We start from the raw sequence: 23,048 nt of genomic DNA, 5'->3' as shown, positions 1-23,048 counted from the left end.
CGTGACAGAAAGTATTGCAACGATTGCCATTTTATTCTCTAGGGTGTTAGGATAAAAAATATATATAATGTTTGGGGGTTCTAATTCGAGGGAAGAAGATGGCAGTGAAAAACAACATTAGAATTGCTGTTTAACTTGTAATGCTTAACTTGTAATACCAACGGCCACCACCAGATGGCGCCAGCTCACATCTGGTGGTAATAACTTGTAATACCAACGGCTCACCACCAGATGGCCCCAGCTCAAAAAAAAAAAAAAATTATTTTTTTTGCCCCCTTCCAATTCAAGTCGCCAGGACCCTATTTCTAGTCGCCATGGCGACCTGGCGCCCGGGATTTGTCGAGCCCTGCTTTAAACCATGGATAAGGAACGAAATGATCACTCACTGGGACCATTATGATTTTTTTTTTTTTTTGCAGCTGCACTTTGATTTATGAACTTATGTACAAGTCAATCGACTTATTCTAATATCAGCATTTGCACTTTTTCCATTGGGACTTGTTTAATATTTGGATCTAGGCCTGAAACAACTAATCGATTAATCGACAACTAATCGATTATGACAGGGTTTGACAAATTTGCTTGGCATCTAGGAGCCAGCTAAAAAAGTTAGGAGAAAACGTGCCCCCGTCCCGACGAGCTCGCGCGCAGAAGCGAACACATACGTGAGTAGCGCCCGCATATGTAAACGGTATTTAAACCACACATGTGAGCATCGCCGCGATCGTTAAGCGAGAGCAATAATTCTAGCTCTAGACCTCCTCTGTAACTCAAAACATGCAACCTGTAGAATTTTTAAAACGTCGCCTATGGAGATTTTAAAGGGTAAAAGTTTGTCGGCATTCCACGAGCGGACGCAATTTTGAAGTGTGACATGTTGGGTATCAATTTACTCGGCATAACATTATCTTTCACAATATAAATTAAAATTGGGATAACTTTACTGTAGTCTTATTTAATTAAAAAAAATATTTTTCCCCCAAAAAAGTGCACTTGTAAGACCACTGTGCAAATACTGTGTGACAGAAAGTATTGCAACGATGTTTCGGGGTTCGAATTAGAGGGAAGGAGATGGCAGTGAAAACATTGGAAAATTACACATTAGAATTGCTTTTTTTCTTGTAATGCCAACGGCCACCACCAGATGGCGCCAGGCCACAAAAGGAAGCTTGGTACTTCACAAGGCTGCAGAGCCGCGGCCTCAATTACTGGCCATCGCACGGTGGGGGCGCACGGAGACACAGGATCCTGTGCCTCCGTGCACCCCCACCTCGCGATCGCGGCGGGTCCACGACGGCCGGTAATTGAGGCAGCGGCTTTGCAGGCCGCAAAGCCGCGGCCTCAATTACCGGCGGGCGCCAGGTCACAATTTCTTGTCGCAATTGCGACCTGGTGCCCGGATTTTGTCAAGCCCTGGATTATGAAAATAGTTGTCAACTATTTTCATAATCGATTAATCGGCCAGTTGATTAGTTGGCCTGCATATAGAATGCATTATTTGTTTACATATCAGGAAATACAGTGCAGCACACATACAGCTCAGTACACCATCCATACATGTCACTAAGTGCCTGAGAATATGTGAAAGTGTGAGGAGCAATGCCTCATGGGACATGTAGTCCTGGGCAGGAAGTGAGTGGTTCTAAAAGGCAGAAGTTTTTTTACCTTGCTATAGCGGGCGCTCTATACTATACTTTGCAGCTTGCTATTGAGGCACTCTGAAGGCAGGAGGAGCCAGAAGCATCAATGAGGGACCCCAGAAGTGGAGGATCTGGGCTGCCCTGTGCAAAACCATTACACAGAGCAGGTAAGTATAACAAGTTTGTTTTAAAAAAATAATAAAAATCACTTTAAAGACTCTGTGCAGGGAAGATCAGCATCTGAACCCAGAGAAAGTGGAGGTAATAGAAGGCATTACAATTACTGTAGATGGTTATTTATATTTACTACTGCATATGGATATTTAAGAATAAATTGCCTTTTCTTTTTTATTCACATATTAACTAAATTGTACACCACACTTTAAGATTATCCGATTAGTCGATTAATCGAAACAATCGGGCAACTAATCGATTATGAAAATAATCGTTAGTTGCAGCCCTATTTGGATCATTTGCTTAACTATATCTACACAAATAACCTGTATATCTATGGATATTAACAGTTACTTGTTTAGTAAAGTTACAGGTGGTTTTATACTAGAATTATTGCTTATTGCTCCATTGATAGCAGCAATACCCCATGTGGTTTGAAGACTTTACATTTGCAGGCATGACTTACGTATGCATTTACCTTGGTGTGTGATCAGAGGTATGGGGCGCTTTACATTTTTAAACTGTCCCTTTATTTTGATCCCTTATGGCAGCAGCAATGTACACATCCCTAATGGCAGCAGCAATGTACACATCCCTTATGGCAGCAGCAATGTACACATCCCTTATGGCAGCAGCAATGTACACATCCCTTATGGCAGCAGCAATGTACACATCCCTTATGGCAGCAGCAATGTACACATCCCTTATGGCAGCAGCAATGTACACATCCCTTATGGCAGCAGCAATGTACACATCCCTTATGGCAGCAGCAATGTACACATCAGGTATTTGTTTTGATTACTGACTTAAAAATCTGGTGCCTTTAAGCCAGGGCTCTTTAAAATCCGGGCGCCCGGTCGCAACTGCGACAAGAAATTGTGACCTGGCGCCCAGGGAAACTTAAGCCTGCAGAAGGCCGCAAAGCCGTGGCCTCATTTACCGGCTGGCAATTGAGGCCGCGGCTTTGCAGCCTTCTGCAGGCCTAAGCTTCCTTCTGTGATCTGGTGCCATCTTGTGGTGGCTGTTGGAATTACTAGTAGTAATATTACAAGTAGAAAATTAGCAGTTCTAATGTGTTTTTCACTGTTTTCACTGCCATCTCCTTCCCTCCAATTAGAACGCAGAAACATATATATATTTTTTATTCCAACACCCTAGAGAATAAAATGGCGGTCGTTGCAATACTCTGTCACACCATAATTGCGCAGCGGTCTTACAAGCGCACTTTTTTTGGGGGGAAAAAAAAAATATATGATTTTTTGTACTTGGAAAAACCTTTTCTCTGACGTCCATGGACAGACACAGCTCCCTAAATCTTGACAAGTGGGTTATGTTCCCTGTTTACAGGAGAGGACTAGGCAGAAACATGTTAGATAATTAAATACATGTTACATTAACAGAGTTGAACAGCCCCGCCCAGGGGGCGGTGCCCTGCACACCTGTGAGACCAAAGCATGATGTCGGAAAAAAAAAACAGGAAGCACCAATTACCCTGGTCGAAAGTGCCGTGACCGGAAAGGGGGGCCCGCCCCTTAAGAGCATAGGCCTGTATGATGGCCTGCCTGATCCATCGAGAAATGGTGGCTGACGAGACCGCCAGGCCTTTTTGTGGACCAGACACCGACACAAAAAGAGTCAGAACTCTGAAACGGAGCCGTAGTAGGCTGGTACACCCGCAAAGCATGTACAATGCCTAAAGTATGAAAGGCTTACCTCCTTCGGAGGAAGGGAAGTCGCACCATCATCTAATCCTTATGGAGGATCAAGCATGGAGGATCAAGCATGGCGGCTTGCAAGACAGGACCGCCAACTCAAACCCCTCTAACAGAGGTAAAGGCCACTAAAGGGGCCACCTTCTGAGATGGTGTCAAGAGAAAATCTGAGGTTTCCAAAAGGAAGGTTCCTGAAGAACCAAGAGCACCAGAGTCAAAACGCATGGGGGAAGAGATGGGCCAAGAGGGGAACGTATATGACAAACCCCCTGCATACAAAAAAGGGGCCCACCAGGGAACAGGCCGCAAAAAGGCCACTGAAAGAACACAGCCAAGGCTGAAATCTGCCCCTAAACGGTGCTTTAAGCAATTTTTAGATCCACTCCAAGCTTTAAAAACAGCAGGACCATGGCTACCGAGTATGTCCGTGGACGTCAATCCATCCCTTCGCACCAAGAGATGTAGGCCTGCCAGGTGTGACGGTAGATCCTCCGGAAGACTACGGTGCCCTCAGCATTGTTATGACCGAGTCAGACAGACCCCGGTCACCTAAAGTCTGGCTTCCAATTACCATGTTGAGCAAGTCAGTGACTGTACAACAGGAGGAAGTATGGGACCTCAAGACAGAGGGACCTCCTGCCCTGGCAAACGCCAGGGTACCTCCGCTACCACCCGCCCGATATCGGCATACCAAGGACACTGAGGTCAATCTGGAGCGATTAGAATCATCAGGATCCCCTCAGCCTCCACTCTGGAGCAGCTGAGGAAGCAACTACCATGGAGGAACGGCAAAAAGTAGCCGATACAGACCCCACAGGGCCACCAGCGCGACTGATGCGTCTGTACCAGATCACTAGACTTGGCCACCAACTTTGACACCCTTGCGGCAGAGACGAGCGGCCAGGAGATCCATGCCCTGTGAGGCTCACCTCCTGCAAGGGAGCCGAAACACCCCAAGCACAAAGACCAGTCGCCCTGGTCCAGCATCTGGAGACTCCAGTAGTCCGTCTGCCGGTATACCTGATGGTAGACCGAAGCCACGGCCGTGGCGTTGTCCAGCTGAAACCAGATCAGTCGACCACGAGGAGAAGCATAGCCTGATCACCTAAAATATGAACAGTAGATAGCACCTGGTATTCCCAGGCGGTCTCCCACCCAGGCACTAGCCAGGCCCGACCCTGGGTAGCTACCGAGACCAGACACTCAGGGAGGTGTGGCCGTAGGTCCACGCAAGTGCAGCGACTGGACCCCCAGGTTTATGAACCCCCCGGTTCACAACCCGTGAGCTGGCATCCGTCGTAAACACCGACCACTGGAAGGAAGAAAACCTCCTGGACCAAAGAGTCGGGATCTCCGTCACCAACTCAGAGAGACCGACTAGGTGGCGCACCAGAATCTGATGATTTCAGAGACAAGAGATTTTTTACCACCTGGACAGTATTTCCCCTAGAAAACCAGAGTGTGGAACTGGACATACAGTACCGCCTTGGAGGCTACCCACAGGCCCCGAACCAGCGGGCGCCCAGAGTCAAGATTGCTTGCATGATGCCAATACCTTCACCGCAGACTGAAGAGTCTGCAATTTCTCCAGGGGAAGGACCTTCGCCACCAAGGAGTCTGGATCAACACTAGATACTCCAACGCTGAGCCGGAACCTAGCATGCCCAGGATTTGAACCCTGGGTTGCACACATGGAGGGTAGGCTTGCTGCCACTGATCTACACCTTCTGTCCTAAACGTTTAACACCCACCCAAATCTTCGGAGAGTCTGAATGGGAATAACACATCCACTAGGTCGGAGACAGAAGCTGCTCTCAAAAGAAAGTTGTCCAAGTAGCCAATGAGGCAAAGCCTCGCTGTCCCAACAAAGTTAGGATAAGTGCGAGCTCCTAGCTGAAAACCCATGGTGATGACGCCAGATCAAAAGGGAGGGCCACAGGCTGACAGAGACCCTCTCTCATCACGAAGCACAGAAAAAAACACTGACATGCGCAAAACGGGACATGCATGTATGCGTCCCTAATGTCCGATGACGCCAGGTCGTCCCCCGGATGGAGTGCAGCTACCACCGAACAAATGGATTCCATGCGGAACTACCCAACGTTCAAAGGTATTTAGGACCTGAGGCCCATAGAAAACCCCAAACCTCTCGTCCTGCAGGAAAGGTAAAATTACACCGCAGCTTAGCAAATCCCACACTGCCCAAGGCAGACCGACGGGAGAGGAAGACACGAGGAAAGAACTTTGTTCTGTGGATAGGAGGAAACCCTATCTAGTACTCCGAAGAGACCACCTCGCAGACCAACTGGTCGGAGAGCAGGGAGGTTTCACCGAATTGTGAACCTGCAAGCCGCCCCTCCCACCTAGAGACAGGGAGGGAAGGCTACATACATTGGCAGGATTTGGGTGCCGGCGTGATCGGCTTACGCACCCAGGGATGGATCAGTCCCCCAGCTGTGCCTTTGACGGCCTGGGAGGGTTGCCCCTAAATAATACACACATAGTGTGTATGTATATTATGTAGGTGTATGCACACATGTCTTTGGAGGAAACCGGAGTACCCGGAGGAAACCCATGCAGACACAGAGAGTCCCTTGCAGCAGTAAAAAAGCGCACCAATAAATGCCTTATCCTGCTTTTTTTTTTTTACTACCCAGGTACCTGGTCCATGGCTCCATAACAGCATTCCCCAGGGGATAACGGGGGAAGGGGGCACTCTTTTACCACCGGTCCACAGTCCACCCCCATCCTGGCACAAACGTGTCCAGGACCAACAATAAAACCTCTGTGGGAATCCCAGGTGCCAACACCTGCTGCCACCACCAGCATGTGGGGAAGGACCCAGATACTGACTCCGGATATTAATAATATTTACATAGTGTGTATTATAATATGCACACCTGTCCTTACAAAGGAACAAAAGCTCCTAGAGCCCTATTCAGGGCCTCTCACCCACTTGCTGCACTGACCAGGGCACTCACCTCAGGAGACTGCCCAGCGCTGCCATCCGCTCTCAGCACACAGCGTGTGAGGAAAAGAACCGTGAGGTAACTGTGCGGCATCTGCAGGGACCTGTGTGCCAAGTGGCAGCAAAATGCTGCGTTTAAACAGGAAAAGCCTCCTAGGGCTTTTTTAATCTTTTATTTAAGGATAAGACACAGATACATTGCAATGAGCATATGAGCTATGACCATACAAAACCGTTACAGGTGGGTAAGGATCACCAATCAGTCAGCGTCCAACTACTCGCTGAAGTATAATACAGGGTAATCATAAACATCTGTGCTCACAGGGCTTTTTAACAGTGAAAAAACACAGGCCAGATAACACAGTCCCCTCAGGAAGGCCGCCTCCCCCCTGACAGCGGCAATGTTAGCAATGCAGCAAGGGAAAAGGAGCAGGGAAGGGAGAAGAGGACCCCAGAACCCCAGGAATGCCCAGCCATATCAACCTACCGAAGCAGGAGGGACTGTACTTACCCGTCCGAGCGAGGACTTCCTGACGCATTCCTGACAGAACTACAACCGCAATGGAGGTAGCTGTCGGCTCGGTCCACTGTGAGTGAGACAACACCACAGCCCAGTCATATGTGGACCTCGGAGCAAAGCACCGGCCACCCCAGGAGTCATGAGGTATGGCGTGGCAGACCCAGCCTCTTTGCAAAGGTGTGCCCATGCTTGCTGGTCGGACTGAGTAGAGTAGACTACAAGGATCTATATTATCCAGCCTGTCTCAGCCGACAGTTGAAAGATTCTTCAAGAAAAAATAAAATTTCTCCTCAGGGCGCTGGGCCCAAAGGGGAGCCATACATCCTCCTTGCTAGGCAGAACGAAACCGAGGCTGCAGTGAGGGTTATGTCTGGAGGGACCGCCCCCTGGGCGGGGCAGTTCAACTCTGTTAATGTAACATGTATTTAATTATCTAACATGTTTCTGCCTAGTCCTCTCCTGTAAACAAGGAACATAACCCACTTGTCAAGATTTAAGGAGCCGTGTCCGTCCATGAACGATAAGAGAAAATACACTTTTTAATTAAAAAATAAAGTTAGCCCAATTTTGTTTTATCTTGTGAAAGATAATGTTACGCCAAGTAAATTGATACCCAACATGTCACGCTTCAAAATTGCATCCGCTCGTGGAATGGCGACAAACTTTTACCCTTTAAAATCTCCATAGGCGACGTTTAAAAAATTCTACAGGTTGCATGTTTTGAGTTAGAGGTGGTATAGGGCTAGAATTATTGCTCTCGCCCTTCCAATTGTGGCTATACCTCACGTGTGGTTTGAATACGGTTTACATATGCGGGTGCTACTCACGTATGCGTTTGCTTCTGCGCGCGATCTTGGCAGGACAGGGTGCGTTTTTTGGCTCTAACTTTTTTAGCTGGCTCCTAGATTCCAAGCAAATTTGTCAAACCCTGGATTACTGTCATGTCACTTGAAGCCCAGCCGTTAGTGGCAGGGATCAGCATCACTGCACCACTCTGCATTCAAAAAGTCTTCTGCAACCCCAGCCCTCTTGATCCCCCCCCCCCCCCCATTGCCATGTCCTCGAGCCCATCATCTCTCATAGTACCATACTCCCCTGGCCCCCCAACCCATTATAGCTTGCCCTCCCTGTACCATGCCCTCCCATCCACCTCTGTACACCTACCTACCAACCTACTACTTGCACTGGCCAGAAATCAGAGCAGATAGCCAGGCCTAAAATTATTTAAGAAAGTCAGCCTGCAGTTCCGCTTTCATGACAAACTCAGGCATCAGACCTGTGGGGAGGGACCAATTGCTCACCAGACATGAAGAAAAAAAAAGAAAAAGTGAATGAAAGCAAATGCAGAGTTTCACTGAAGCCAACATTTAAAGGGTTTGTAAAGGTAAAAAAAAAAATCTTTAAATAGCTTCCTTTACCTTAGTGCAGTCCTTCACTTACCTCCTTCCATTTTGCTTTTAAATGTACTTATTTCTTCTGAGGAATCCTCACTTCCTGTTCTGTCTGTAACCAAACCGTAATGCAAGGCTTTCTCCCTGGTGTGGCGAAAGCCTCTCGAGGGGGCGAGCAGGAGTGTCAGGACACTACTTTGCAGAGAAAGGAGCTGTGTGTTAGTGGGCGTCCTGACACTCCTGCTCGCCCACTCCCCCCCCAAGAGGCTTTCTCCACACCAGGGAGAAAGCCTTGCATCACTGTGTAGTTACAGACAGAACAGGAAGTGAGCATTACTCAAAGGATGAGCTAAGTGAAAGAGGACTGCACCAAGGTAAAGAAAGTAGGGCTGCAACTAACGATTATTTTCATAATCGATTAGTTGGTCGATTATTGTTTTGATTAATCGGATAATCAAAAAAAAAAAAAAAAAAAAGTGTACAATTTAGTTAATATGTAAATAAAAGGCAATTTATTCTTAAATATCCATATGCAATGGTAAATATAAATAACCAACTACAGTAATAGTAATGCCTTCCATTACCTCCACTTTCTCTGGGTTCAGATGCTGATCTTCCCTGCACAGAGTCTTTAAAGTTGTTTTCTTTTAAACAAACTTGTTCTACTTACCTGCTCTGTGTAATGGTTTTGTACAGAGCATCCCAGATCCTCCACTTCTGGGGTCCCTCACCGATGCTTCTGGCTCCTCCTGCCTTCAGAGTGCCTCAATAGCAAGCTGCAAAGTATAGTATAGAGTGCCCGCTATAGCAAGGTTTAAAAAAAAAAAAAAAAAACTTCTGCCTTTAGAACCACTCACTTCCTGCCCAGGACTACATGTCCCATGAGGCATTGCTCTTCACACTTGCACATTCACAAATTCTCAGGCACTTGGCAAGTATAGATGGTGTACTGAGCTGTATGTATGCTGCACTGTATTTCCTGATATGAAAACAATGTATTCTATATGCAGGCCAACTAATCAATTGGCTGATTAATCGTTTATGAAAATAGTTGACAACTATTTTCATAATCGATTAGTAGTCGATTGATTCATTTCAGCCCTAAAATGAAGCCATTTAGGGGGGGGGGGGATTACCTTTACAAACCCTTTAAATGTTGGCTTCAGTGAGAAACTCGGCATTCGCTTTCATATTAACATTTTTTTCTTTTCATGTTTTACCTTTAAGGTAGGCAAAGTTTATATTTTTACAGTGACAGTTTAAGACCCCTTTCACACTGAAGCATTTTTACAGCGTTTTAGCGTTAAAACTAGCGCTATTAAAACGCTCATAAAACACTCTCCATGCATCTCAATGGACCCTTTCACACTGAGTCCTGCAAGCAGCATCTTTGGAGCAGCATTTGGGCACTGAAAAAATGCTCCAAAAACACCCCTCTCCATTGAAATGAATTGAAAGCACTGTAAAAACGCCTCACCCTTTCACACTGAGGCACTGCAAAAACACCCCAAAACATTAGGGTCTTAGCGGTGCTTTAGGCCCCTTGCACACTGGGCCGTTTTTCATGAGGTACAGCGCTAAAAATAGCGCTGCTATACCGCATGAAAAATCATGCCCTGTAGTGTACAATGTGAAAGCCCGAAGGCTTTCACATTGAAGCGGTGCGCTAGCAGGAGCGCACCAAAAGTCCTGCTAGCCGCATCTTTACCGCGGTATAGGAGCGGTGTGTTCACCGCTCCTTCCCATTGAAATCAATGGGAAAGCGCGGTAATACCGCATTAACCCTTTTTCGGCCGCTAGCGGGGGTTAAAACCTCACCGCTAGTGCCCGAATATCGCGGTAAACACAACGGTATAGCCGCGCTACAAATAGCGCGGCTATACCGTCACCGCGGCTCCACGCTGCAATGTGAAAGCAGCCTTACCAGCACATTGGGATTGCAGATGAGGCTTCGCTCAAATAACTCCATTGTAAAGGGGCCTTAGTAGATTTTTCTAGGTTTTTAATGCTGTCTACTTTTATTGGGGAGGCTTGCTAGTTAATTTCTTTAAAAGGGGGGGCTATTCTCCACTGATCTTTGATCCCCTCAATATTGTCCAGGTAGATCTCTCAAAGGTTGCCTACCCCTGGTCTAAGCAGTACTGCTTAGACCTTGAAGGGAAAACTAAAGGCTTTTCCTGAAAAGTTACATTAGTGTAGTACTCAATCGTTTATCACAAGTGCACTAATAGGGCTACGATCACCTCAAGCACTTTTTTGCATAATTGTTTTTTAAATAAAAACCCCAATTTATGCTCTAGGGTAGGGCCCAGCCAAAACAAATACTAAAAATAAAATACTAAATAATAATAATTATTATACTAAATAATAATAATAATAATAATTATTATACTAAATAATAATAATACTAAATAATAATAATAATAATAATAATAATAATAATAATAATAATAATAATAATATACTAAATAATAATAATTATACTAAATAATAATAATTATACTAAATAATAATAATTATACTAAATAATAATAATTATACTAAATAATAATAATTATACTAAATAATAATAATAATAATAATAATAATAATAATAATAATAATAATAATAATAATAATAATAATTATACTAAATAATAATAATAATAATAATAAATAATAATAATTTAGTATTATTAAGTATTATAAATACTACCACTAAATACTACCACTAAATACTACCACTAAATACTACCACTAAATACTACCACTAAATACTACCACTAAATACTACCACTAAATACTACCACTAAATACTAAATACTAATTAAAAAAAAATTCTAAATAATAAAAAAAAAATTCTAATAGTAACACTAAAACAATAGTAATAATTCTAATAAAAATAGTAATAATAATACAATAGTAATAATGCTAAATAAAATAAATAATTCTAAATAAAATAAATAAATTCTAAATAAAAATAAATAAATAAATAATTCTAAATAAAATAAATAAATAAATAATTCTAAATAAAATAAATAATCTTTACAAAAAATACTGATTGCTACATGTGAACAAAAAAAAAAAAAATGGCAGAAAATTATTCTTTAAAACCACATTTCCAAGCAGTAGACTCGCCACACACTGAGGTTCCTACCAGCTGTGCCATAGAAGTGAGCAGTGTGTGGAGATATGGGGGACACAGCATGACCCCTCCCGCCCTCACCAATGTGCTGGTCCTGGTGGAGGAATTCCGTGTACTGTCACTTTAACACCCCCTCACCCATTTATAAATACAACACCTCCCTTCTCTACACACCGCGCGGGAACTCCGGCTGCTCCTCGGGGGCCGTGCAAGACAAATGTCGGCGTCTAGCTCACAAGGCCCGCCGGCCCCCACACAGCGGATAATCCCCCCACCACCCCCGTACTACACACATGCTTCACCTGCAGCGCCCACATGTCTTCCCGCCAGCTCCAACCCTCACCTTGCCGCCTGTGATAAGCTCAGTCATGCTGGACACATTAATAACCAATTAGATGCTTCGTGTTCTAACTATAGGCTGCTACACCCCGCTCCATACTCACGCTGTACTCAGGAGCTCATAATACTGCCCGCGGCCTGCCTAGCGCTCCTACCCCCGCCATCACATGCATCTAATACAACACATAATTGGCGGCCAACGTTGTCCATTACAATCCGCTTCATCTCCAATGTTCCCGGCCTAACAACACCCGCTCCTTACCAGTGGGAAGGCCATGGCTGAGTCCTCCTCGGGATGGAGGAACGTTCTATGTAAATTAAAAAAATAGCTTCCAGTTGCCTCTACTTTTTTTAACTTTTCTTTACGTTTTGTTTTTGCAACCCGTTGCACGTGTCCAGTCCGCTCTTTTATATGTCCCGCCCTCCAATAACGGGAGCCGCCCGGTGATTGGCTGCACCTGTCCGCGGGGAGAGCTGTGCGCCGCGCTCTGCGTGTTGGGGCGGAGCCAGCGGCGGAGGGGTGTGGCCTGTGTACGGTGACGGCAGAGGAGACACTGAGTCCGATACATAAACCTGCCCCAATGTGCTACAAAGACACAAATATGTTGGATGTAATATAACTTTGAAAAGAAGAACTTTTTTTTTTTTTAAACCAAAGCTGACATTGGAAAGTGTTTTATTCCAGGTAGTGGATGCATGGCACTGACTTCCAGCAGAGGTAGTAAAGTCAGTAACCACTTGAAGACCAGGAATTTTCTGCCACACTCACATGTGACAATCAGTATTTTTTGCTAGAAAATCAATTAGAAGTCCCAAACATATATTATTTTTAAAAGCAGAGGCCCTAGTCCTAGAGAATAAATTGGTGGGTTTTGCAAGCGGTAGTAAACCCGCAGGTTTATTTTTTATTTTTTTAAACCTGTAAGGCAAAAGGCATAATGAGCTAGTATGCACTGCACACTAGCTCATTAGGAAATACTTACCTTAGAACGCGGCGTCGGCAGGTGATCTCGGTACTTGCCGAGGGAGCTGACATTTTCCCTTGGCGTGTGAGTGGCCAGAGCCGCGATTCTGTCACTTTCGCTCATGCGCACGGGCATAGCTCCCAACTGTCCCTGATTTGGAGCAATGTCCCTCATTCTTCCTCATTTTGGTCTGATCTATATAGATTAGAGGTCGACCGATATGGGTTTTTCTCTGGGCGATGCCGATATTTGGAAATCGGGGCGGCCGATGGCCGATATGTGTTGCCGATTTTTGCGGCCGATATTTTAGGCCGATTATTTTTTTCCCCTCATCTCAAAAAACCTAGGGTGGAGAGGTGGGGAGGAGATAATTGTTTAGGGTGGAGAGGTGGGGTGCAGCCTATCAGTGCCCACCAGTGCAACCCATCGGTGCCACCTCATTAGTGCCCACCAGTGCAGCCTATCAGTGTCCATCAGTGCCACCTCATTGGTGTCTATCAGTGCCCACCAGTGCCACTTCAGTGCAGCCCATCAGTGCCACCTTATCAATGCACCAGTGCATCCCATCATTGCCCACCAGCGCATAGCACCAGTGCATCACATTAGTGCCAACCAGTGCGTTACATTAGTGCCAACCAGTGCGTCACCTCAGTGCCAACCAGTGCGTCACCTCAGTGCCAACCAGTGCGTCACATTAGTGCCAACCAGTGCGTCACCTCAGTGCCAACCAGTGCGTCACCTCAGTGCCAACCAGTGCGTCACCTCAGTGCCAACCAGTGCGTCACCTCTGTGCCAACCAGTGCGTCACATTAGTGCCAACCAGTGCGTCACCTCAGTGCCAACCAGTGCATCAACCTCAGTGCCAACCAGTGCGTCACATTAGTGCCAACCAGTGCGTCACATTAGTGCCAACCAGTGCATGACCTCAGTGCCAACCAGTGCATCACCTCAGTGCCAACCAGTGCATCACCTCAGTGCCAACCAGTCCATCACCTCAGTGCCAACCAGTCCATCACCTTAGTGCCAACCAGTCCCCACCAGTACAGCCCAATGTCATTCACTCATCAATGCCCACCAGCCTAGCACAAGACTTTATTCGTCCCTGGCCCTGACGTGCCGCTGCCCCGCCTCTGCCTACAATCCCCAGAATGCAGAGCAGGCCGGTAGCAGCCAATCGGCGGCCGCCGCTGCCGACATCATCCACTGTAAAAAAAAAGTCCCCTGACTGCTTGCGCGCCCTGCCTACAAACCCCAGAATGCAGCGCGGGCCAGCATTTACCGGCCCGCGCTGCAATCTGGGGCTTGTAGGCAGGGCGCGCAGCAGTCAGGGGACGTTTTTTTTCCAGAGTGGAGGATGTCGGCAGCGGCGGCCGCCGATTGGCGGTTACAGAGGGGAGGGCCGCCGCGCTGGGTGTACCAAGATGGCCGCGGCTCCGGAGCTAGGCCGTAGCCGCGGCCTTTCCTGATGCTGTGACCGCAGCGGCAATCCAGGGATCTGCGGATTGCATCCGCGGTCACAGCATCAGGAAAGGCCTCGGCCTAGCTCCGGAGCTGAGGCACCGCCAACGGCCATGTTAAATATCGGCCTAATTTGGATGAAAATCGTCCGATGCCGATTTCTTCAAAACGGCCACCGATATATCGGTCGACCTCTAATATAGATGTATATAAAATGCATGTTTTATCTACCAAAAAGTGTTTTCCAGTGCTAAACCTTTCATCTGATTTTTAAATTGTGGGTTTAACCAATCTTGTTTTTTTGTACAATTCTCCTTTAAGGGGGCGTGGCAAGGGGCGTGTCCTATGCCTGCATACTTTTGCTTATAGGTGTCCTTCATTCCCATCTCCGCTATCTTCTTGCAGCTCTTTTACTAGCGGGGGCCGGTCTTCTGCACAGTCTTCTTCCCTCTTCTCTTCTTCGATGTTGACACATCGCTTCCTCCCGCTGTAATGCCGGGTGCGCAGTGGGAGCGGTGCGCAGCGATTTATTTAGGCCTCTTATGATGTCACAGTCCCATCATGCTCCGGGTGGTGATGACATAAGGGGGCGGGGTCACCTGATGATATACGAAGATAGCAGAGAAGCCCGGCAGAAGGAAGAAGGCCCTGGAGAGCAGAAGAGACCACTGAAGTTGGAAGAAGACCCCCGAAGTCGGAAGAAGACCCCAGGAGCTGCCTAATAAATGACTTTTAAAACCTGTGTAGTGTGGGTTTTTTTTTACATTTTTTTCCTCCAGGTGAATGGGTAGGGGTAGGATGTACCCTATTCTCATTCACCTAGGGTAGGGGGCCCCCTTATCAAAGGGGGCTCCCGGATTCTGATAAGCTCCCCGCCCGCAAACCCCGACAACCAACCGCCAGGGTTGTTGGGAAGAGGCCCTTGTCCCTATCAACATGGGGACACGGTGCTGTGGGGTGGGGGGGGCCGCAGGGCGCCCCAAAGCACCCACCCCCCCATGTTGAGGGCATGCAGCCTGGTACGGTTCAGGAGAGTGGGCGCTCGCTCATCCCCACCCCCTTTCCTGACCGACCAGGCTGCGTGCTCGGATAATGGTCTGGTATGGATTTTTGAGTGAACCCCACGCCGTTTTTTTCGGCATACGGTGTTCCCCTTAAAATCCATAGCAGACCTAAGGGGCTGGTATGCGCTTGGAGGAAGAACCCATGCCAGTTTTTTATTTAAAATTTGGCGTGGAGTTCCCCCTCAAGATTCATACCAAACGCAGCTGACACAGTGCACTGCGATTACCTGCGGTTATGTGTAGATAGGTGCGCCAAATCGCACCTGGACGCATTCAATTCTATTTTTTCTATTCGCACCGAACCGCAGGTAAACGCTGTGTGTGAAGGGTGTCATAGGAAAGCATTGTGTGCTTCTAGCTGCGGTAGAATCTGCAGCTAAAAGCACCATTCTATCCGTCTGTGTGAAAGGGGCCTAATGTTGCCCTGTGGACTTCATCCGTTTTGCTGTGCCATACAGATATTCCAACCTGCAAAAACAAGTTTCAGGGCGGTGGCAAACTCATGGCAGTACAATGTCAGTGCATATTTTTAGCACTGATCACTGTAATAATGTCACTGGTTCCCGAAAAAAGTGTCAAAAATATCAGTTAGGTGTCCGATCTGTCTGCCGCGATGTCGCATTCCCGCTAAATATCACTGATCGCTGCCATTACAGGTAAAAAAATATAAAATAATAAAAATGCCGTAAATCTATCCCCTATTTTGTAGATGCTATAACTTTTGCACAAACCAATCAATTTATGCTTATTGGGTTTTGTTTTTTGTTTTGTCAAAAATATGTAGCAGAATACATATTGGTCTAAATTGATGAAGAAATTAGATTTTTTTTTTTTAACCACTTAAGCCCTGGACCAATATGCTGCTAAATGCCCAAAGGCGTTTTTACAATTCGGCACTGCGTCGCTTTAACAGACAATTGCGCGCTCGTGCAACGTGGCTTCCAAACAAAATTGGCGTCCTTTTTTTCCCACAAATAGAGCTTTCTTTTGGTGGTATTTGATCACCTCTGCGGTTTTTATTTTTTGCGCTATAAACAAAAATAGAGCGTCAATTTTGAAAAAAATGCAATATTTTTTACTTTTTGCTATAATAAATATCCCCCAAAAACATATATAACATTTTTTTTTCCTCAGTTTAGGCCGATACGTATTCTTCTACCTATTTTTGGTAAAACAAATCACAATAAGCGTTTATCGGTTGGTTTGCGCAAAATTTATAGCGTTTACAAAATATGGGATAGTTTTATTGCATTTTTATTAATTTTTTTTTTTTTACTACTATTGGCGGCGATCAGCGATTATTTTCGTGACTGCGACATTATGGCGGACACTTCCGACAATTTTGACACATTTTTGGGACCATTGTCATTTTTACAGCAAAAAATGCATTTAAATTGCATTGTTTATTGTGAAAATGACAGTTGCAGTTTGGGAGTTAACCACAGGGGGCGCTGTAGGAGTTAGGGTTCACCTAGTGTGTGTTTACAACTGTAGGGGGGTGTGGCTGTAGGACTGACGTCATCGATCGAGTCTCCCTATAAAAGGGATCACTCGAGCGATGCAGCCGTCACAGTGAAGCACGGGGAAGCCGTGTTTACATACAGCTCTCCCCGTTCTTCAGCTCCAGGGAGCGATCGCGACGGAGCGGCTATAAACGAATAGCCGCGCCGTCGTCCCGGATCACTCTCCGCGGGAATCCGACCGCCGCATGTAGCGGAGGGGGTCCCGATCGGACCCCCGACCCGCGGAAAGGCAAGGACGTACCTGTACGCCCATTTTCCTGTACATGCCATTCTGTGGACGTACATATACATGCGGTGGTCGGGAAGTGGTTAAATGTATTGGGTATGTTTTATAGCAGAAAATAAAGAATATTGTTTTTTATTTCAAAATTGACGGTCTTTTTTTGTTTATTGCACACAGGGTTTTTTTTCTCAGACAATAGGTGCAGCAACTCCCCCTTTCCAAGTCACCCCTTTTCTCCACCCCTATCCACCTCCAGTACCTCCCCTTTTAGACGATATAGAGCCATGGATAATTGTGTTGTGCTAACTGCTAAGTAAATTGTATGGAATTTGGTAATGATATCAAGAAAAACAGTAAAATAGATCCCCTGCTTTCAGCAACAATAGATCCCCTTCACAACAATGGACCACCCACAACAAAAACCCCCCCCCCCCCCCCCCAGCAACATTAGACTACCGGCTGCAACGACAGCATTAAAAAAACTCTCTGGCTGCCATCAACAATAGACCCCTCTCCCAACAGTAGATCTCTTTCACCAACAACTGACCCCTGCAGCAACAATAGACCCCCTGCAAAAATAGATCCCGAGCAGTGAGCATTAATACCCTGCAGCACACCCCAGCACCCCTTGCCATTACATACAGTCAGTCCAGGAGGTGCCGGAACTGCGTTCCCCGCTGAAAAATAGTCCTGATTCCGCAAAAAATAAAAACAGCAGAGGTGATCAAATGCCATCAAAAGAAAGCTCTATTTGTAGGGAAGAAAAGACATACATTTTTTGGGTACAGCATCACACGACCAAACAATTGTCAGCAAAAAATGGCCTGGTCATTAAGGGGGTAAAACCTTCCAGGGCTGAAGTGGTTAAAGAGGAGCTTCCCCCCCCCCCCAAAGTTTTAAATAAGGACACTTACCTGCCCAGGGATCCAGCGATATCCTCACCCTAGCCAATTCTTTAATTGGCTTTGGGTGCAGGTGCCAGCATCACAAGTAATGAAACAGGTAGTGAAGCCTTCACAGCCGGATTTCTTCTGTGAATGCGAGAGCCGCACTGTGCCTTGTGAATGGTGATGGTCCTGTAGTCTTCTGGGACCTGTAATGTGTCCCAGAAGACTGCAAGGGGAAGGAGAGGGGGCAGAACAGAACTGGCTCAGATCGCCTTGGCAATCTGAGCCAGAAGTGGGAATGGCTACCTGTCAAAACCAGGTACCTGCTCCCTCCCACAAAGTGGCAAGCGTGACAGTGGGGGGAGGATGCAAACAAGCAGGACTTTTCCTTTTGGGCGAAGTTTCGCTTTACCTTTGCTGTGCCTTTCTCCTGCCCTGAGGATCATCTCCACTTGCTGGGCCATATAGCTACCTGTGAACTGTTTATCCGTTTTGTGCCCATTGCTACTCCATGGGCTGTGCTGTGTCCTAACGCCATTCCTCCCCTACACCCCAATTTCTTAACCACTTAAAGCGGGAGTTCACCCAAAAATCAACTTTCTGCAGTTAGTTCCAGCATACTGCTGACAGCTGCAGTATGCTGGTCTTTTTTTCTTTTGGTACTTATCGTTTTAGCAGTATTTCTTCTATGGCTCCGAGCGGGGAATCCTGCGGGGAATGGGCGTTCCCGAAGGCAAGCAAGTTGATTGACGACCTTCGATAGCGCGTCACGGCTTCCGAAAATAGCCGAGGTGACACTTGGCTGTTTACGGCGCCTGCGCCTGCCGTGTAGAGCTGACTGCGCAAGCGCCGTAAATTGCCAAGTGTCACTCGTGTGTATTTTCGGAAGCCGTGACGTGCTATCGAAGGCTGTCAATCAACTTGCTTGTCTTCGGGAACGCCTATACCAGGAAGTAATCCCCGCTCGGAGCCATAAAAGAAATACTGCTAAAACGATAAGTACCAAAAAAAAAAAGACCAGCATACTGCAGATGTCAGCAGTATGCTGGATCTAACTGCAGAAAGTTGATTTTTGGGTGAACTCCCGCTTTAAGCCCCGGACTTTTTGCGATTCGGCACTGCGTCACTTTAACTGACATTTGCGCGGTCGTGCGACGTGGCTCCCAAACAAAATTGACGTCCTTTTTTTCCCCACAAATAGAGCTTTCTTTTGGTGGTATTTTCTCACCTCTGCGGTTTTTATTTTTTGCGCTATAAACAAAAATAGAGCGACAATTTTGAAAAAAAGCAATATTTAAATAATAAATAAATAAATAAATATATATAAAAAAAATTTTTTCCACAGTTTAGGCCGATACGTATTCTTCTACATATTTTTGTTAAAAAAATCGCAAGAAGCGTATATTGATTGGTTTGCGCAAAAGTTATAGCATCTACAAAATAGGGGACCCCGGGATGGCTGAGGCTCTACACAGCTCAGTGAACTTTCAGGCTGCATCATTACCTTGATGCACCGTTGGGACAAGGTTTTATCCCCTTCAACAACGTACACCCATTCACGTGGCACAGTTGTACCCCAATATGTGCCCTGCTCCCGGGACCCATTTACTCACCATTACCTTTCTTACCAACAAGGTATCTATACACCACACACCGTGGGGGTTTTGTTTGGCCCCGCCTGCTGTACCCCATCGGCAGACCTGCTTGAGATCTTCTCCTGACGAAGCGGGTTAACCCGCGAAACTAGTTGAGATTTCGCCACAACCCTCAACTCATCGCAATGTTTTCCCCTACCGGGGACCTCTGTTTTGGTGTTGTTCGGTTGTGACTATTTTAATTTTGTAATTGTTTGTCATGTTCATGTTGTGTGGAATAAAAACGTATAATATCTCTATCTTGATTTGTAATTCTACACCGGTACCGCAATAGTCCTAACTGGCCCCTTTTGCTCCCTCTTGGCTCTTTGGTTCGGGGACCTTAGACCCAAGTACCCTAAATACAAAATAGGGGTAGTTTTATGGCATTTTACTAGTAATGGCGGCGATCTCCGATTTTTATCGTGACTGCGACTTTTTTGGCAGACACATCGGACACTTTTGACACATTTTTGGGACCATTGTCATTTTTACAGCGATCAGTGCTATAAAAATGCACTGATTACTGTGAAAATTACACTGGCAGTGAAGGGGTTAACCACTAGGTGGCGTTGAAGGGGTTAAGTGTGTCCTAGGGATTGATTCTAACTGTTAGGGGGCGTGGCTACGAGTGGCACGTCACTGATCGCTGCTCCCGATGAGAGGGAGCAGACGATCAGTGACAGTGTCACTAGGCAGAATGGGAAGATGCATGTTTACACTTGCCTCTCCTTGTTCTGCAGCTCTGTGACCCGATCGCGGGACACCGGCGGACAACGAGTCCACGCGCCCGCATGGCGTGAATTTTAAAGTGACGTAAATATACGTCACTTTGCCCAGCCGTGCCATTCTGCCGACGTAAATGTGCAGGAGTCAGTCGTTAAGCGGTTAATAAACACCTGTGTGCCGAGTTCCCTGTGATGTGCTTCCATGTGCTCTCTCTCTGCGTCCTAATGATTATCTTTGATTTGATAAAAAAATAAATACAAATAAACAACCAAAAAATGTAATTAGCAAAACAATAGTAAGTGTATTTATCCAAATATACACAACATGAATAGGTTACTGCAACAAAATATACTTCATTAGCTGGATTCACGTAGGGTGGCATAATTTTGAGCCGTTGTATTGTCACAGTTTGCTGCCTATCCTAGAATGTCTCGGAAGTCACGTGGCAGCCAACTGCGCATGCGCGATGCGTTCCAAACGCAAATGCGATGCGTTCCAATCGATTCACGACAGTACACACCAGTAAAACCTCGGTCGGCATCCAGGCTCTTTCCTTAACATCCCCGTGGATTGGAGGATGTTAAGCCCTGAATGCTGGGTTCGCTGGTGTGTACTGTCGTAAATCCATTGGAACGCATCGCACTTGCGTTTGGAACGCATCTCGCATGCGCAGTTGGCCGCCACGTGACTTCCGCAGCATTCTACGATAGGCAGCAAACTGTGACACTACACCGGCGTAGCGTATCGTATTTACGCTACGCCACCGTAAGTCAGAGAGGCAAGTGCTGTATTCACAAAGCACTTGCCTCCTAAGTTACGGTGGCGTAGCGTAAATGGGCCGGCGTAAGCGCGCCTAATTCAAATTGTGAAGAGGTGGGCGTGTTTTATGTAAATAAACCATGACCCGACGTGATTGACGTTTTTAACGAATGGCGCATGCGCCATCCGTGGACATATCCCAGTGTGCATTGCTCCAAAGTACGCCGCAAGGACTTATTGGTTTTGACGTGAACGTAAATTACGTCCAGCCCCATTCACGGACGACTTACGCAAACAACGTAAAATTTTTCAAATTAGACGCGGGAACGACGTCCATACTTGGCTAGGCCAGCTTTTTGTTCGACTAACTTTACGCCTGAAAACGCCTTACGTAAACGGCGTATCTTTACTGCGACGGGCAAGCGTACGTTCGTAAATAGGCGTATCTCGCTGATTTACGCATTCTAGGCGTAAATCAGCGTTCACGCCCCCTAGCGGCCGGCGGAACTAGACAGCTAAGATACGGCGGCGCAGGCAGTCGTATCTTAGCTACATTTAAGTGTATCTCAATTTGAGAATACACTTAAATGTACGACGGCGCAGATTCAGAGTTACGACGGCGTATCTACTGATACACCGGCCTAACTCTTTCTGAATCTAGCTACATGTATTTTTTTAATGCACTAAACTACAGCTTGGTGAATGGTGATATTACCATGTTCCATAAGAATAACGGGCTTCTGGAAATGCTATGGATGTAAATGGGTATTTTTCAATGTACGGTTCATGCTTTCCTAAACTGTTTTGTATGCTGACAGTCACATGCACATGGGAAAAGCAGAGTTGTGTGGGTTTGAATCCATTTCACTGGTTACATAACAAGTAAATATCAATCAAGAAATAATTTCCATATTTATAAACACATTATTATCCCAGGAGAAAGTGGGATATTTTCCGAGGAGATTTTAACCACTTTAGCTTCGGAAGCTTTTACTCCCTTCATGACCAGGCCATTTTTTGCTATTTGTCACTGCGCTACTTTAACTTTGCACAGTCATGCAACGCTGTACCCAAACAAAATTTGTACAATTTTTTTTTTCACACAAATAGAGCTTTCTTTTGTTAGTATTTAATCACAGCTGGGAGTTTTTATTTATTTTTCAATATAAAGGAAAAAAGGTTCAATATTTTGAAAAAAATATATATATTTTTTACTTTCTGCTATAAAATATATTCAATAAATAAAAAATAAAAAATTGTATTCTCTTCATAAATTTTGGCCAAAATGTATTCTGCTACATGTTTTAGATGAAAAACAAAAATCCCAATAAGTGTAGATTTATTGGTTTGTGTGAAAGTTATAGCATCTACAAACTATAGTATATACAGTATACTGGAATTGTAATTTTTTAATACTACTAATGGTGGCAATCAGCGACTTATAATGGGAGATCTGACACTAACTGACGCTGGGGGGAACTGACTAACTGCCACTGGCATCACCAGTGACATTAATCCAGTGTTCAGTGCTAATACTATACATGGTCACTGTACTAACGAAACTGGTTGGGAAGGGGTTAACACCTGGGGAAATCAGGGGATTGCAGGGATGAGAAACTGACAGATCACTCCCTCTGTACAGAGCTCTGTATTGTTTACCAAAACAGAGCTCTGGGCTGTGATCGTATACAGGCGATGAGCAGGTGTACTGAAATAAAAGGTTTTGTTTTAGAAATACTTTAGCACTAAAAGTCGGTTCACACAGGGGCAGCACGGCTTGCCCATACCTCTCAACTTTTAAAAATGTAACTGCGGGACATTAAAGTTGTTGAGGGGGGGGGGGGTGCTACCGCAGGACTGTTGGGGATGGTGCAGCGGGATTTTTGTCACCGATCGGACGACATTAGAGTTTATAAGTGGGGGAGGGGGGCAATCACC

General features: G+C 45.8%; 1 protein-coding gene across 5 annotated transcripts in view; it reads right to left on the bottom strand.

The window, feature by feature from the left end:
- Positions 1-12,265, bottom strand: part of CPEB1 (cytoplasmic polyadenylation element binding protein 1) — a 102,849-nt gene extending 90,584 nt beyond the window's left edge. For all 5 annotated transcript variants that reach the window (XM_040342911.1, XM_040342913.1, XM_040342912.1 and 2 more), the window contains exon 1: positions 12,131-12,265. In XM_040342911.1, coding sequence (XP_040198845.1) covers positions 12,131-12,145 — 15 coding nt within the window. In that variant the 5' untranslated portion in view covers positions 12,146-12,265. The remainder of the gene's footprint in view (positions 1-12,130) is intronic.
- Between the last annotated feature and the right edge of the window lie 10,783 nt (positions 12,266-23,048).

The sequence above is a fragment of the Rana temporaria genome, chromosome 3 (assembly GCF_905171775.1).
Source record: "Rana temporaria chromosome 3, aRanTem1.1, whole genome shotgun sequence".
Taxonomy (NCBI): Eukaryota; Metazoa; Chordata; class Amphibia; order Anura; family Ranidae; genus Rana; species Rana temporaria.
This window is presented reverse-complemented; position numbering and strand designations above follow the sequence as displayed.